General features: G+C 47.7%; 1 protein-coding gene across 1 annotated transcript in view; it reads left to right on the top strand.

The window, feature by feature from the left end:
* The window catches only part of LOC121582239 (tetratricopeptide repeat protein 28-like), a 70,255-nt gene extending 54,088 nt beyond the window's left edge, over positions 1-16,167 (top strand). Inside the window, 25 exon segments of the mRNA XM_041897913.1 lie at positions 715-934; positions 3,277-3,357; positions 3,465-3,590; positions 4,108-4,234; positions 4,372-4,481; positions 4,712-4,841; positions 5,228-5,473; positions 5,568-5,721; positions 6,373-6,492; positions 6,669-6,822; positions 7,055-7,234; positions 7,446-7,640; positions 7,742-8,073; positions 8,179-8,426; positions 8,503-8,627; positions 8,725-8,802; positions 8,930-9,089; positions 9,199-9,275; positions 13,508-13,637; positions 13,837-13,944; positions 14,101-14,713; positions 14,834-15,093; positions 15,142-15,189; positions 15,239-15,285; positions 15,288-16,167. Of these exon segments, the coding sequence (XP_041753847.1) occupies positions 715-934; positions 3,277-3,357; positions 3,465-3,590; positions 4,108-4,234; positions 4,372-4,481; positions 4,712-4,841; positions 5,228-5,473; positions 5,568-5,721; positions 6,373-6,492; positions 6,669-6,822; positions 7,055-7,234; positions 7,446-7,640; positions 7,742-8,073; positions 8,179-8,426; positions 8,503-8,627; positions 8,725-8,802; positions 8,930-9,089; positions 9,199-9,275; positions 13,508-13,637; positions 13,837-13,944; positions 14,101-14,713; positions 14,834-15,093; positions 15,142-15,189; positions 15,239-15,285; positions 15,288-16,061 (4,843 nt within the window). The 3' untranslated portion in view covers positions 16,062-16,167.
* Positions 16,168-16,464: the final 297 nt, after the last annotated feature.

Here is a 16,464-nt window from a genome sequence, read left to right as displayed (position 1 = left end):
CTTTTCTCTCTCAATCTTTTCCTCTCTTTTTCTCTTTCTTTCTTTCTTTATTTCTTTCTTTCTTTCTTTCTTTCTTTCTTTCTTTCTTTCTTTCTTTCTTTCTTTCTTTCTTTCTTTCTTTCTTTCTTTCTTTCTCTCTCTCTCTCTCTCTCTCTCTCTCTCTCTCTCTCTCTCTCTCTCTCTCTCTCTCTCTCTCTCTCTCTCTCTCTCTCTCTCTCTCTCTCTCTCTCTCTCTCTCTCTCTCTCTCTCTCTCTCTCTCTGCTGGTCCCTGGTGAGGGAAGGACTGGGTAATGAAATAATAAGTAATGTACTTAAACTGATAAAAGCCACAGCTTGATGTTAGTTTGCAGACACAGCCTCTTTTACATTCCATCACCCAAAGCTGTACACATTTATTTTCATCTCATACTAGCAAAATTAACATGTCCTGAAGTTATTGCCTAATTGGTTTTCTTGTTAGCTTTCTTAAGTTGCTCATATAGCTCTGTGAAAAACTAGAAACCTTTGCTGTTTTGAGATACTGAGTGGAGTGTTTTATGGTGTGACTTATGTGTACTTTGTGTACTTAACATGAAATGCATTTATGTAAATGATTGGTAGGGTTCGTTCTGAGTGCATTAGTGACTCATCTGCATCTGTACCTACATTAGCAACTCTAAAGAGAGAAATAGGGGTAAACAAAAATAACTCCTTCCTTCCTGCTCTCCTGTCAGATCTCTAGGTAGTCTCCAGCAGGCGTTGGTGTGTTTTGAGAAGCGTCTGGTGGTGGCCCATGAGCTGGGTGGATTGGGAGGTGGGGAGGGAGGAAGTGGAGGAACGAAGGCCCAGGCCCAGGCATATGGGGAGCTGGGAGACCTACACAGCCAGCTGGGGAACTATGAACAAGCCATATCCTGCCTGGAGCATCAGCTCAACATCGCCTGCACCGCAGGGGTAAGACTTCTACCTCTCGAATGAATGAATGACTGATGGGATGGAGGTAGGAATAAAGACCTGTAGTGGAGGTGGCAGGTAGCATTGTTGCTATATAAACACTGAGTGTACAAAACACTATGAACACCTTCCTAATATTGAGTTGCACCCCCTTTTGCCCTCAGAACAGCCTCAATTCGTCGGGGCATAGACTCTACAAGGTGTCGAAAGCGTTCCACAGGGATGCTGGCCCATGTTGACTCCAATGCTTCCCACAGTTGTGTCAAGTTGGCTGGATGTCCTTTGGGTGGTGGACCATTCTTGATACACACTAGAAACTGTTGAGCGTGAAAAACTCAGCAGCGTTGCAGTTCTTGACACACTCAAACCGGTGCGCCTGGCACCTACTACCAACCCTGTTCAAGGGAACTTGCCCATTCACCCTCTGAATGGCACACATACACAATCCATGTCTCAATTGTCTCAAGGCTTAAAAATCATTCTTTAATCTGTCTCCTCCCCTTCATCTACACTGGTTGAAGTGGATTTAACAAGTGACATCAATAAGGGATCGTAGCTTTCACCTGGATTCACCTGGTCAGTCTATGTCATGGAAAGAGCAGGTGCTCCTAATGATATACAGTGGCGATTTTAGCATGTAAATCTTGGTGGGGCAAACCAAAAAGAATTGGGGGGATGCATGCCAGCAAAGCCACTACACAACACAACACTAAACAATACATCCATTGCACTATAACGGTGACAAAAGGTGCCCACAAACTGTTAGGGCCTACACAAAGCTGTGCCAACAGCAGAGCTTTCTTTTCAGGACCATGGAGTGAATCCTTACCACCGCTACACTTGGCTATCAGCGGAGCCTTGTCTGGCAGCGAAACAGTTCATTCAGCCTCATTTACTGCCTTTTTAAAAAACATACAGTACCAGTCAAAGGTTTGGACACACCTACTCATTCAAGGGTTTTCTTTATTTTTTCTATTTTCTACATTGTAGAATAATAGTGAAGACATCAAAACTATGAAATAACACATATGGAATCATGTAGTAACCAAAAAAGTGTTAAACAAATCAAAATATATTTTAGATTTTACATTCTTCAAAGTAGCCTTGATGACAGCTTTGCACACTCTTTACATTATTTCAACCAGCTTCATGAGGAATGCTTTTCCAACGGTCTTGAAGGAGTTCCCACACATGCTGAGCACTTGTTGGCTGCTTTTCCTTCACTCAAACCATCTCAATTGAGGTTGGGTGATTGTGGAGTCCAGGTCATCTGATGTAGCACTCCATCACTCTCCTTCTTGGTCAAATAGCCCTTACCAGCCTGGAGGTGTGTTTTGGGTCATTGTCCTGGTGAAAAACAAATGATAGTCCCACTAAGCGCAAACCAGATGGGATAGCGTATCGCTGCAGAATGCTGTGGTAACCATGCTGGTTAAGTGTGCCTTGAGTTCTAAATAAACACTGACAGTGTCACCAGCAAAGCACCCCCACACCATCACACCTCCTCCTCCATGCTTCACGGTGGGAACTACACATGCGGAGATCATCTGTTCACCTACTCTGCGTCTCACAAAGACACGGCAGTTGGAACCAAAAATCTCCAATTTGGACTCATCAGACCAAAGGACAGATTTCCACCGGTCTAATGTCCATTGCTCGTGTTTCTTGGCCCAAGCAAGTCTCTTCTTCTTATTGGTGTCATTTAGTAGTGGTTTCTTTGCAGCAATTCGACCATGAAGGCATGATTCACGCAGTCTCCTCTGAACAGTTGATGTTGAGATGTGTCTATTACTTGAATTTTGTGAAGCATTTATTTGGGCTGCAATTTCTGAGGCTGGTAACTGTAATGAGCTTATCCTCTGCAGCAGAGGTAACTCTGGGTCTTCCATTCCTGTGACGGTCCTCATGAGAGCCAGTTTCATCATAGTGCTTGATGGTTTTTGCGATTGCACTTGAAGAAACTTTCAAAGTTCTTGAAATGTTCCGTATTGACTGACCGTCATGTCTTAATGTAATGATGAACTGTCGTTTCTCTTTGCTTTTTTGAGCTGTTCTTGCCATTATATGGACTTGGTCTTTTACCAAACCAGGTGACTACCTCATGAAGCTGGTTGAGAGAATGCCAAGGGTGTGCAAAGCTGTCATTAAGGCAAAGGGTGGCTATTTGAAGAATATAAAATATAAAATATATGTATGTATGTATGTATGTATATATATATGTGTGTGTGTTTATAAATCTGTTATAGATATGTTATAAATCTGTTATAGATGTGTTATAAATCTATATGCTATAACTATAATATATAATATAATATATTATGTTCTAAACCTGTTCCTCCCAGGACCGAGCATTAGAGGGCGAAGCAAGCGGGGCGCTGGGTGGAGTGTACCAGCTGATGGGAGAGAACGAGACAGCTCTACAGGTTGGTGCTGTTCTTTTAATGGTGTTATTATATTCCCCATGCAGTGGTCCATTGTTTGTCTGTCTGTGTCCATTTGTCCATCCATCCATCTCTCTCTCTCTCTCCAGTGGCACCAGAGGGCATTAGAGATTGCGGAGGAAACAGGAAGTGTGAGGAGTCAGGGGAGGGCCTACGGGAACCTGGGACTGACCTATGAGGCGCTGGGAAACTACGAAAGGGCCGTGGCCTGTCAGGTGAACACACACACTCTATGGTCACAGATTATCCATTATATTGACCAGATACTCTAACAATGAAAATAAATGTCTTAAAAAATGGAAGGCAGTCGGGAGGAGGCAAGATCAGGTGGGACCATTCTAACCAATGAGAGGGCAGATACTTGTGTGAACAACAAGCATAACTCCGATAAGGTATTTTTTCTCAAAGTAGTTGGGATGTCACGTGTCCTACTTATATCAGTTCACTTCTAACAACCTAATCATTATGAAACTCCTATTAGATCAAATAAGACACAAATAGCAAATAAGCCATTACATTTTTTGTTAACGAAATTCAACACTCTCTCATTGACCTCCATACAAAAACTCCTCGCTTGGTGAGAAAAAACAATAAAAAATCGCCACCTGCTGGAGAAGACAGATTTTGGGCCCAGTTACCCCTCTTGCTTCGCCTCTTCCTCTCTGCCATGGTCGTGTTCTGTCAGGTAAATGGTTTGGGACTTGACCTTTCCGTCTGTCATGATGTCATCAGGAGCAGCACCTGAGTGTGGCGGCACAGAATAATGACCTCACAGCCAAGACACTGGCGTACGGCAGCCTGGGGAGGACACACCATGCACTACAGAACTACACACAGGCTGTCATGTACCTGCAGGAAGGTAAGCGGAGAGAGTGACAACGACAGAGAGTATGAATGAAGACATGGTTTTTGGAGAAAGAGGGAGGAGAGGAGAGGGTGATTTGATGATGTTTTGAGACTCCCTCTTTTTCTCTCCTCTCTTTCTCTCTATTTCAGGTCTGCGTTTAGCGGAGCAGTGTGGGAGGCGAGAGGAGGAGGCTAGGATCCGTCACCGTCTGGGCCTGTCACTGTGGGCCAGCAGCAACCTGGAGGAGGCCCAGCACCAGGTGCAAACCTCTGCGTTTCAGAACTCACTGTTGCTTCTCTTGAGTCCTGCTGACACCTGCTGGTTGACTATGAAACCGCAGTCTCTGATTCTAACCTTAGGGGTTTTGTGATTCCCTGTATTGAAAATGATAACTAATTGCGTGTATATCACGATGGGGGTGCCACATTGGTGTCTATTCAGGTGTGAATTAATGTGTGATGTAGGTGTGTGTTATCTTTCTCTCTCCAGCTGTACAGAGCGTCTGCCTTGTTTGAGTCAATTCGTCATGAAGCCCAACTCAGCTCAGACTACAGACTGACTCTGTTTGACCTGCAGACATCTTCATACCAGGCTCTCCAGAGGGTCCTCGTCAGCCTGGGTAACACTCTCTCTTTACTTTCTTTCTGTTTTTCTGTAATCTCTCTTGTTATCCATCTCCTTCGCTTTCTCACTCTTTCTCACTTCTATCTATCTCTCCCTTCCTTCATTCCTTCCTCTCTCTCTCTTTCGCTCCCTTTCTCTCTCCCTTCCTGTCTCCCTTTCTCTCTCTCTTCCTGTCTCTCATTCTCTCTCTTTCTCTCTTTCTCTACTTGTCTACTTGCACTTTCCCATCTCTTCTTTCATCCATCTCTCTCTCTCTCTTCTCATCCTCCGCTCCTCTCCTCTCCTCTCCTCTCCTCTCCTCTCCTCTCCTCTCCTCTCCTCTCCTCTCCTCTCCTCTCCTCTCCTCTCCTCTCCTCTCCTCTCCTCTCCTCTCCTCTTCAGGTCATTATGATGAGGCCTTAGCTGTGGCAGAGCGGGGTCGGACCCGGGCGTTCGCTGACCTTCTGGTAGAGCGACAGCAGGGTCACCAACCCCTGACCTCTGATCCTTATACCCCGACCCCTGACCCTTACTCCCCGGTAACCGTAGAACACATCCTGAATACGGTCAACAGTCAGAAGTCACTGGTGCTGTATTACTCTCTGGCCGCAGGGTACCTCTACAGCTGGCTACTGGCACCAGGCACAGGTAGGTACACACACACCCACACATACACACTTATACACAGAGAGACACACACACATACACACACCTATGATCCTTCACCCTCTGTTGTGTGCAGGTATAGTGAAGTTCCATGAGGTGTACCTGGGAGAGGGAGGATCCGAGCTGCAGGCCTCAGAGATCCAGGGGGGAGGAGTTAGTGGCTGTCAGACTCTGGACCAGCACATCACTGCAGCTAGAGAGGCTCTGGGAGTTGACAACTACTACAGCAGGTATGTGTGTGTCTTGCCCTTGCAATGGTCTTTGCTTTATTCAAAAATTGTGAAGTGCTTCACTGATAGACTGCAAGCTTGCTTTATCGCTTGGCTCGGTACTCTGTCTTCTCCTTCCTTCCTTCCTTCCTTCCTTCCTTCCTTCCTTCCTTCCTTCCTTCCTTCCTTCCTTCCTTCCTTCCTTCCTTCCTTCCATCCCTCCCTCCCTCCCTCCCTCTTTCTCTCGCTCTCTCTGTAGAATGGATGGGCTAATCAGAGGTAACATATTGCACCCCTCCAAGTGATAATGGAAGTTCACAGCCTCTCTCGCTTTCTCACACACACAATGCACACTGGCTACACGTCAGTGAAGCGCCAAACAATATTTTAATAAAGTAGAGAGAGAGAGACTATCACACCTTGGAGGGTAGTAAAGTGTAATACCACACGCAGCTTCCATCGGCGCCAGCACTGCAGGCTACTTTGTAATGGACCTCTGTGTTGTGTCAGCAAATGTTCCCCCTCACAAATTGTTCTCACTGACAACCACTGCAGTACTGCTGGCCTAGCCAGCAGCACCTTACCGTGTGTGTGTGTGTGTGTGTGTGTGTGTGTGTGTGTGTGTGTGTGTGTGTGTGCGCGCTCACGTTCGTCCGTGCGTGCATGTAACAGCGGTGAGACAGAGAGTGAAGCAGGTGATCTGTTAGAACAGCAGTTTGAGGAACGACTGACCTCAGCCAGCGACCCTACAGGCTACCTACGCATGGTGTCCAGAAACAACCTCTTCAACAGGTGGGTGGGTGTTTTCTGCAGAAACACTGAAATGTCACCATATTTAAAATCTTTATTAAAATAAAGTCTGATATTTATATGGAGAGAGTGTCATGTCGTATGTTCCTATGCAATATCTACTTGTTGTAGACAGCACCAGTTGTTAAACAACAAGTATCTTTTGCATATTTCTACAGGAGTAGTCAGAGTTTGTCCAGTCTGGTCAGTTCTACAGTGTCTCCAGTGAGAGAGACATCCTCCCCCTCTCTACCCTGTAGGCCCCCACCCAGCCCCCTCGCCAAACACCCCCTACGAGCCCTTCACAACCTGCTCATTGCACCTATGGAGGGGGTAAGAGTGTGTGTGTGTTTACCCTAACAACACACATTTACCATTTGATAGAGATCGAATTACATCTATCTGTCTATACTCATTCTTTCATCCTTTCTCTCGCCCTCCCTCCCTCCCTCCCCTCCCTTCCCTTCCCTCCCTCCCTCCCTCCCTCCCTCCCTCCCTCCCTCCCTCCCTCCCCTCCCCTCCCTCCCCTCCCTCCCCTCCCCTCCATCCCTCCCTCCCTCCCTAGGTGCTGATGCCCAGTAGTGGTGCAGTAGGCAGACACAGACAGTTGTTATTGGTGTTAGAGGGAGAGCTGTACCTGGTTCCCTTCGCTCTGCTCAAAGGTAGCTCTTCTAATGAATACCTGTATGAGAGGTTCAACCTTCTAGCTGTCCCATCCTTAGGGAGCCTGGGGCCTGTAGCCAAGGTGGGTGTATACTACAGCACACACACACACACACACACACACACACACACACACACACACACACACACACACACACACACACACACTATACAAGACAACAGCACAACCTGCACAATTCAATATACTGATAATACATGGCATATTAATAACAATACTGTCATAATAATAATTGTGTCATTGATTGTGTTTGACTCCCCACCTCTCCCTCCAGTCCTACCCTCGTCGCGGGGCTCCCTTCCTCTACAGCGGCGGGGGTTCCATGACTGCAGTAGTGGGGGCTCCGCGCCTGCCCTCCAGGGTGATGGAGCGTTGGCTGTGGGGTCCGCTGCCCTCTGCCCACGACGAGGCCCTCCGCCTGGGGGAACTGCTGGGCTGCCAGCCCCTCACTGGAACACAGGCCACAAAGGTACTAAAAAGAAAGAGTGTGTGTTCTACTCCTACTGTGATTTACTGAGACGCACAAACAGACAACATTCTCCTCACTTCTCTTTTATCTTTTATGTTTAGGAGCGTGTGCTAGCAGCCATGGGCCAGGCAGAGTGTGTTCACTTTGCTACTCATGTCTCCTGGAAGCTGGCGGCCCTGGTTCTCTCCCCCAGCCAGGATCCAGGGATGGACTCAGGAACACGGCCCAAGGAGAGTGCACCGTGTGGAGGATCGCTTTCAAGCGAGACTGGGGATGTGGGAGCAAGGACAGAGCTACGGGAGGATGGGAGTGAGGATGGAGGAAGTGTGTGTGACGCAGAGGGTGTGTGTGACAGTCCACCACTTCAGGAGTTTCTGCTCACTGCGGCCGACATACTGGACCTGAGACTGCCTATCAAACTGGTGGTGCTGGGGTGAGGCACACACACATATGCCTAATTATCAATGAAGCAGTTTTTGTATTTTTCATGCCGTATGCCTATGTTTATAATCTTGTTATCTCTCTTCTCCTCACTCAGGTCGTACCAGGAGTGTGTTAGCAGGGTGACAGCTGACGGGGTGGTGGGTCTGACACGTGCCTTCCTTGCGGCGGGGGTGCAGTGTGTGTGCGTGTCACTGTGGCCCGTTCCAGTGGCAGCCTCCAAGGTGTTCACACACAGCTTCTACACAGCGCTGCTGAATGGGACCAAGGCCAGCACAGCTCTCACTGAGGCCATGAAGACTTTACAGAGAAGCACACACTTCTCACACCCTTCTAACTGGGCGGGTTAGTACACACACACACACATACACACACACACACACATCACACATTATTCACTCCTCTTCCTGTTTTCTCTCAGGCTTCATGCTGATTGGCTGTGATGTGAAGCTGAACAGCCCCTCGTCTCTGATTGGCCAGGCTCTGGCAGAGATCCTCCAATACCCTGAGAGGGCTAGAGACTCCCTGAGAGTACTTCTGCACCTGGTAATAAACATATACAACGTTTGCCATATCGCCTATGTCCATTCAAGAGACTTTAAAGAACCTTTCCTAATAATGTGATTTACCCTCCATCCCTCAGGTTGAGAAGTCTCTCCAGCGTATACAGAGTGGTCAGACTAATGCTATGTACACCTTGCAACAGAGCGTGGAGAATAAGGTGTGTGTGTATGTGTGTTTGCATACATGTGTGTGCTCTTTACTTCAGTGTAAGGTATTTGGTGTTTCTCATTACTTAGTTATTCTGTGTTATCTTAATGAATAACTGTTTTCTATAAACCCACCAGGTTGGTGGTGTACCGGGATGGCAGGCCCTGCTGTCAGCCGTGGGGTTCCGGTTAGACTGTCCCGGCACCAGCAGTGGTCTCCCCGCTGCTGTCTTCTTCCCTATGGCCGACCCTGGAGACCGGCTGCAGCTCTGCAGCACCACTCTGCAGTCACTACTAGGTAATCAATTATTCAACCAAATAATCAACCAATCAGACTGTCAGCACAGCACTATACTCCAGTCCCTACATGGAAAACTATCAATCAGTCAATCTTCTCTGTCGTCCAGGTCTGCCTCATTCAGCCTTCCAGGCCCTCTGTAAACTGGTCAGTGCTGCTGAGACTGGAGAACAGCTCATAAACAAGGTAGGCCTCAATGCACACAGACACACAAACACATACATTGGTTAATTTACATGCTGTATGCTCTATTTCACGCATGGTCACTGCGTGTCTCTGCAACTGAATTGGCGGCTCGCGGCAATCTGAATGAATGTCTTCCTCAGTCAGCTGAATGGCCTGCTTACTTTATAGAACTGTGGTTACGTGAGTAACCTTCGATATTCGCTATAGCGGCTGGGGCAAAAACAGATTTCTAGCGCATCTTGAAATTGTTTTCTTCCTACGAATTTGGCTCAATCTTTTGAACAATTGCCTGAAATCGAAGACTCTCAGGAACACGTACGTGTCATCTGTTTCCATCTAGGATGCACACAAGCTGTTCAGGACTTGAAGACAGAGTGATGTATCTGCAGAGAAGGACTGGGGAAATAAATTGATTCTCCACAGAAGATCAAACAAAAAGATTGCTTGATGATCATTCTCTACGTTTACAGTACCAGTCAAAAGTTTGGACACACTTACTCATTCAAGGGTTTTTCTTGATTTTTACATTGTAGAATAATAGTGAAGACATCAAAACTATGAAATAACACATATGGAATCATGTTATTTTTGTGGAAGAATGGTGTTGCATCCCTGCAATAGAGTTCCAGACACCAGTAGAATCTATGCTAAGGCGCATAGGAGCTGTTCTGGAAGCTTGTGTTGGCCCAATGCCCTATTAAGACACTTTTTGTTGGTGTTTCCTTTATTTAGGCAGTTACCTGTAGCTTTACCTGTACGTACGTATGTACATGTGTGTATATATATATATACAGTACCAGTCAAAAGTTTGGACACACCTACTCATTCAAGGGTTTTTCTTTATTTTTACTATTTTCTACATTGTAGAATAATCGTGAAGACGTCAAACTATGAAATAACACAAATGGAATCATGTAGTAACCAAAAAAGTGTTCCAAAAATCTAAATAGGGGCCTCCAGTGTGGCGCAGTGGTCTAAGGCACTGCATCGCAGTGCTAGCTGTGCCACTAAAGATCCTGGTTCGAGTCCAGGATCTGTTGCAGCCGGCCGCGACCGGGAGACCCATGGGGCGGCGCACAATTGGCCCAGCGTCGTTTGGGCCAGTGACTCTAGCGCACTAGCGACTCCTGTGGCGGGCCGGGCGCAGTGCACGCTGACTCGGTTGCCAGGTGTACGGTGTTTTCTCCGACACATTGGTGCGGCTGGCTTCCGGGTTAAGCTGGCACTGTGTCAAGAAGCAGTGCGGCTCGGTTGGGTTGTGTTTCGGAGGATGCACGACTCTCGACCTTTGCCTCTCCCGTGTCCGTACGGGAGTTGCAGCGATGGGACAAGACTGTAACTACCAATTGGATACCACTACAAAGGTATCCAAGGAGAGTGATGGAGTGCTGCATCAGATGACCTGGCCTCCACAATCCCCCAACCTCAATCCAATTGAGATGGTTTGGGATGAGTCGGACGGCAGAGTGAAGGAAAAGCAGCCAACAAGTGCTAAGCATATGTGGGAACTCCTTCAAGATTGTTGGAAAAGCATTCTAGGTGAGAGAATGCCAAGAGTGTTATTTCATAGTTTTGATGTCTTCACTATTATTCTACAATGGTAAAAATAAAGAAAAACCCTTGAATGAGTAGGTGTCCAAACTTTTGACTGGTAGTGTACATATTACCTCAATTACCTCGACTAACCTGTGCCCCTGCACATTGACTCTGTACCGGTACCCCCTGTATATAGCCTCCCTACTGTTATTTTATTGCTGCTCTTTAATTATTTGTTTTTTATTTGTATTTTTTATTAAATGTTTTACTTATCTATTTTTTACTTAACACTTATTTTTCTTAAAACTGCATTGTTGGTTAAGGGCTTGTAAGTAAGCATTTCACTGTAAGGTCTACACCTGTTGTATTCGGTGCATATGACAAATACAATTTGATCTGATGTTTTCCTGAACTTTCCAGTACCTTTCTGATGCATTTCAATCACCCCAAAACATAATTCCTTCAGACTGGAATTTGGCATTACCTGATTTGACATATCTTTGTGCTATTACTAAGATAAGGCCAGATTACAAAGATTCATCAAATTATTTTTACGTTTCTGATAACCCCAAGTGTCCTAAAATCGAGAATCAAGTAGCTTGATAATCCATGTTAATAGTATTTTAAATAGCATGTACAGTGGGGGAAAAAAGTATTTAGTCAGCCACCAATTGTGCAAGTTCTCCCACTTAAAAAGATGAGAGAGGCCTGTAATTTTCATCATAGGTACACGTCAACTATGACAGACAAAATGAGTAAAAGAAATCCAGAAAATCACATTGTAGGATTTTTTATGAATTTATTTGCAAATTATTGTGGAAAATATGTATTTGGTCACCTACAAACAAGCAAGATTTCTGGCTCTCACAGACCTGTAACTTCTTCTTTAAGAGGCTCCTCTGTCCTCCACTCGTTACCTGTATTAATGGCACCTGTTTGAACATGTTATCAGTATAAAAGACACCTGTCCACAACCTCAAACAGTCACACTCCAAACTCCACTATGGCCAAGACCAAAGAGCTGTCAAAGGACACCAGAAACAAAATTGTAGACCTGCACCAGGCTGGGAAGACTGAATCTGCAATAGGTAAGCAGCTTGGTTTGAAGAAATCAACTGTGGGAGCAATTATTAGGAAATGGAAGACATACAAGACCACTGATAATCTCCCTTGATCTGGGGCTCCACGCAAGATCTCACCCCGTGGGGTCAAAATGATCACAAGAACGGTGAGCAAAAATCCCAGAACCACATGGGGGGAACTAGTGAATGACCTGCAGAGAGCTGGGACCAAAGTAACAAAGCCTACCATCAGTAACACACTACGCCGCCAGGGACTCAAATCCTGCAGTGCCAGACGTGTCCCCCTGCTTAAGCCAGTACATGTCCAGGCCCGTCTGAAGTTTGCTAGAGTGCATTTGGATGATCCAGAAGAGGATTGGGAGAATGTCATATGGTCAGATGAAACCAAAATATAACTTTTTGGTAAAAACTCAACTCGTCGTGTTTGGAGGACAAAGAATGCTGAGTTGCATCCAAAGAACACCATACCTACTGTGAAGCATGGGGGTGGAAACATCATGCTTTGGGGCTGTTTTTCTGCAAAGGGACCAGGACGACTGATCCGTGTAAAGGAAAGAATGAATGGGGCCATGTATCGTGAGATTTTGAGTGAAAACCTCCTCCTCCCATCAGCAAGGGCATTGAAGATGAAACGTGGCTGGGTCTTTCAGCATGACAATGATCCCAAACACACCGCCCGGGCAACGAAGGAGTGGCTTCGTAAGAAGCATTTCAAGGCCCTGGAGTGGCCTAGCCAGTCTCCAGATCTCAACCCCATAGAAAATCTTTGGAGGGAGTTGAAAGTCCGTGTTGCCCAGCGACAGCCCCAAAACATCACTGTTCTAGAGGAGATCTGCATGGAGGAATGGGCCAGAATACAAGCAACAGTGTGTGAAAACCTTGTGAAGACTTACAGAAAACATTTGACCTGTGTCATTGCCAACAAAGGGTATATAACAAAGTATTGAGAAACTTTTGTTATTGACCAAATACTTATTTTCCACCATAATTTGCAAATAAATTCATTTAAAATCCTACTGTGTCATAGTTGACGTGTACCTATGATGAAAATTACAGGCCTCTCTCATCTTTTTAAGTGGGAGAACTTGCACAATTGGTGGCTGACTAAATACTTTTTTTCCCCACTGTATATGAATCAACTTGATATCATGTATGAATCAATTCGACTTTGGGACTCCCCCAACCCCTGTTCTCCGATGGGTAGGCTATGGCGATTGGCAGCTTGCCCAGTTTGGTTGTTTCACAAAAGTGGCTCCCCCAGAAATATTATTGAATATGCATGTGATGGGCCTGGTAATATTTGCATGGGGTCAATATCAATATCATCATAGCCGCTGTGATTTTTAGGGCTTATAAATAGTGGTAGTCCTTGCATGGTCTTCGTTTACAAGATCTGTTACTTTCTAATGGTCTGCTCCTAACAATTTAAGTCCTCTATCTCTTTCGCTCTTCCTCCTACCCACCACTTGAAGGCTGTTAAAAATATGGTGGGAATGGTAAGTTGTGTGTTGTATCATTCTGGCACGAGAAACTCATACTGAGGCAAAAAAGTAGGACAGGGCAGAAGTGACCTAAGCTACAATAACCTGATAAACTACCTCTCCCTGTCTCCAGCTCCACCAGGTATTAGTTCAGCAACAGACATGTGACAAGGAACAGGAGTTCTCATTGGCTCCCATCCAGGTGTCCATTAGTGTCCAGCTGTGGAGACTTCCTGGTTGTCACGAGTTCCTGGCTGCGCTGGGTGAGTCATCACCGCACTGAGAATTAGATATACTTGTATAATAGCAGTGGCAGGCAATCTCATCTTTAGAGAGCCAGTGTGGGTGTGTCAAGTTAGAACCCAGGTCTCCTGCATGTCACAAGACTGTGTTAGCCCATTGAACTAAAGCCTAAGCGTTAGGTGTGTGTGTCATTCTTTTCCCTTCTCTGTTTCCCTCCAGGTTTTGACCTGTGTGAGGCAGGACAGGAGGAGGTGCTATTGAAGACTGGTAAACAGGCTAGCAGACGGACAATGCACTTTGCTCTGCAGTCTCTACTGGCACTGTTTGGTAAGGGTCTCCAAGCCCTCTCTCTTAACTCTACATTGTTACAGTATGTATTTTGGTCACATAGCCTGGCATCCAGACTTCCTATACTTACAATGTGCTTCACCATTTCATCTTACCCCTGTCTCACCTCTCCATCTTCTCCTCTCTCCCTTGCAGACTCCACAGAGCTCCCCAGACGCCTCAGCCTGGACAGCTCTTCCTCTCTAGAGTCTCTCTCCTCCTCCCAGTGTGCCTCCCTTCCCCTCAACCTCCCCCAGCCTCCCTTCTCCCCCCCGCTTGGCGGCCCAGACAGTCTCTCCTGCGACGCAATCTCCCTCTACAGCCTCAGCTCCCTCGCCTCCTCTCTCAGCTTCCTGTCCCGCCCTGAACCCGCAGGAAGTGATGTCATCAGCCAGCGCTCGCGGCAGCAGGAGCTGCACCGTGGAGGAGTCTCTCACCGACACACAGGAGGCGTGTCAAGAAACAGATTAACGAATCACAGAGGAGGAGGAGGAGGGACAGAGGGGGAGGATGAATATGAAGGATTCTCTATCATCAGCAGTGAGCCTCTGGGAGGAGGGGGAGGAGGGGGGAGGGAGTGTGACACCTTGTCCCTCCCTGGGGGACACAGACACATTAGAGGAGCAGGGAGGGGAGGCGCGGCAGGGAGGGAGTACCCCGTCTCGGTCTCCTCCAAGGGGAGTGTCAGCACTCCCACCTCACCGCTCAAAGTCCCCCTGCCGCCCCTGGCAGTACCCCCCAGCCCGAACACACACGTTAAGTCCCAGGGGTAAGTTGTTGCTTTTTTTTTCTTACTTGGCTAAAAAGACACTTGTTTGCTTTAACTGTTCGCAACTTGACCAACTTGTCACATCAAGTTAAACATATCTCCCCCTCCTCTCCTCCCCAGCTCTCTGAGCTTGTCTAAAGGTCAGGGGGTCAGTACAGAGGCGGTCCTCTCTGAGTCTGACCAGTCCAGTACAGAGACAGACAGCACAGTCAAGTCTCAGGAAGACAAGCCACCCCTCACCCCTCTGGACCCCCAGGAACTGGCCACCAGGATCCTGGCAGAGACCCAGAGCCACATGCAGGCTGTGGAGAGCCTCCAGAGGGCGAGGACAGGAAGGGCAGGCAATGGGGGAGGGGAGAAGGGGCTAAGGGGACCAGAATGTACACCTTCCTCAGCCCCCCTGACTCCGACCCTGACCCCCACCGGAGGTGGTTTGGGCTTCCGTTCGTCTGAGACTAGCGCTTTCAGCAGACCCAGTAGTAGAGCAAGCCTACAGGCCCGGGCTTCACCTCTCTCCCTCTCCAGCCCTCTCTCACCCCTCTCCACCCCTCTCTCACCCCTCTCCACCCCTCTCCTCTCCACCAGGCCCAAACCCCCCTCTCGTTGCTCGTCCTTACAGAAGATCAGCTCCGGCTACAACAGCCCGGCCCTATCCTCCCTCTCTTCCTCCCTCTCTTTCTCTCACCCCCAGTCCTCACCCTCCAGAACACCAGACCCCCACATCCATGCGCAGCTCAGACTTAAATACCCCAGCTCCCCTTACACCCCCCACATCTCACACTCCCCCAACAGCATTTCCATCTCCCCCAGCTCAGGCCACCCTTCCCCAGTCGGCAGCCTCCCGTCCTTGGCCGCATCCCCAGCCCTCTCCTACTCCTCTACAGGCTCTACCTCGTCCCGCTCCAGCCCGGCTGAAACCCCTGACCTGGGCCGATTGAAACAGGCAGGCCTGGTGGACGATAGGGTCCAGGCCATCCACAACCTGAAAACCTTCTGGTCCAATGCTACCCAGAGGCAGGAGGTTCCTGGCCCAGGCAGAGTGCTCCAAGATGGGGGGAAGAAGATGAGCATGGTTCAAAAAGATGTCCTGGGGCTCCTCCACCTCTCTCCAAGATATGGGTCCACCAACCAGAACCAGGACGCTGAAGGGCCCCAGAGCCCCACCAACCCGCTTAACGGACATCGAAAGCTGGGTTCAAAACGACCAGTGGCGCCTCCTCCTCAGACTGCTACGGACTCCTCCAGGGGAGGTAGTCCCGGAGCACCCCCACACCCTGTCAGACTGCCATCTGGGAATGGCTTCAAGTTCCCCTCGCCTGGGAAGTACTTCCCCTCCTCTAAATGCTGAGAGGGATTAGAGCAGGGCTCACCAACCCTTTTCCTGGAGAGCTACCCTCCTGTAGGTTTTCAATCCAACCCCAGCTATAACTAACTTAATTCAGCTTATCAACCAGCTAATTATTAGAATCAGGTGCGCTAGATTAGGGTTGAAGCGAAAACCTACAGGACCGTAGCTCTCCAGGAACAGGGTTGGAGAGCCGTGGGTTAGAGACTCTTCAGGGTTAGAGATGGTTAGATAACTGCTCCTGACTCTAAGGCTCTTCTGGTGGGTTATACTAGCTGGGCTGCAAGCTATGAAAGGGACTGAACATTACACTAGCAAGAAGGTCTACTGGGGACCACCAAAAAGTTCCGATTTGCATTAGTTGCATAGAAAGTGGGAGTGGGACACTTTGCGGTGACTGACTACC

The sequence above is a fragment of the Coregonus clupeaformis genome, chromosome 15 (assembly GCF_020615455.1).
Source record: "Coregonus clupeaformis isolate EN_2021a chromosome 15, ASM2061545v1, whole genome shotgun sequence".
Classification (NCBI taxonomy): domain Eukaryota; kingdom Metazoa; phylum Chordata; class Actinopteri; order Salmoniformes; family Salmonidae; genus Coregonus; species Coregonus clupeaformis.
The sequence above is the reverse complement of the archived record's forward strand: the minus strand, read 5'-3'. Positions and strand labels throughout refer to the sequence as shown.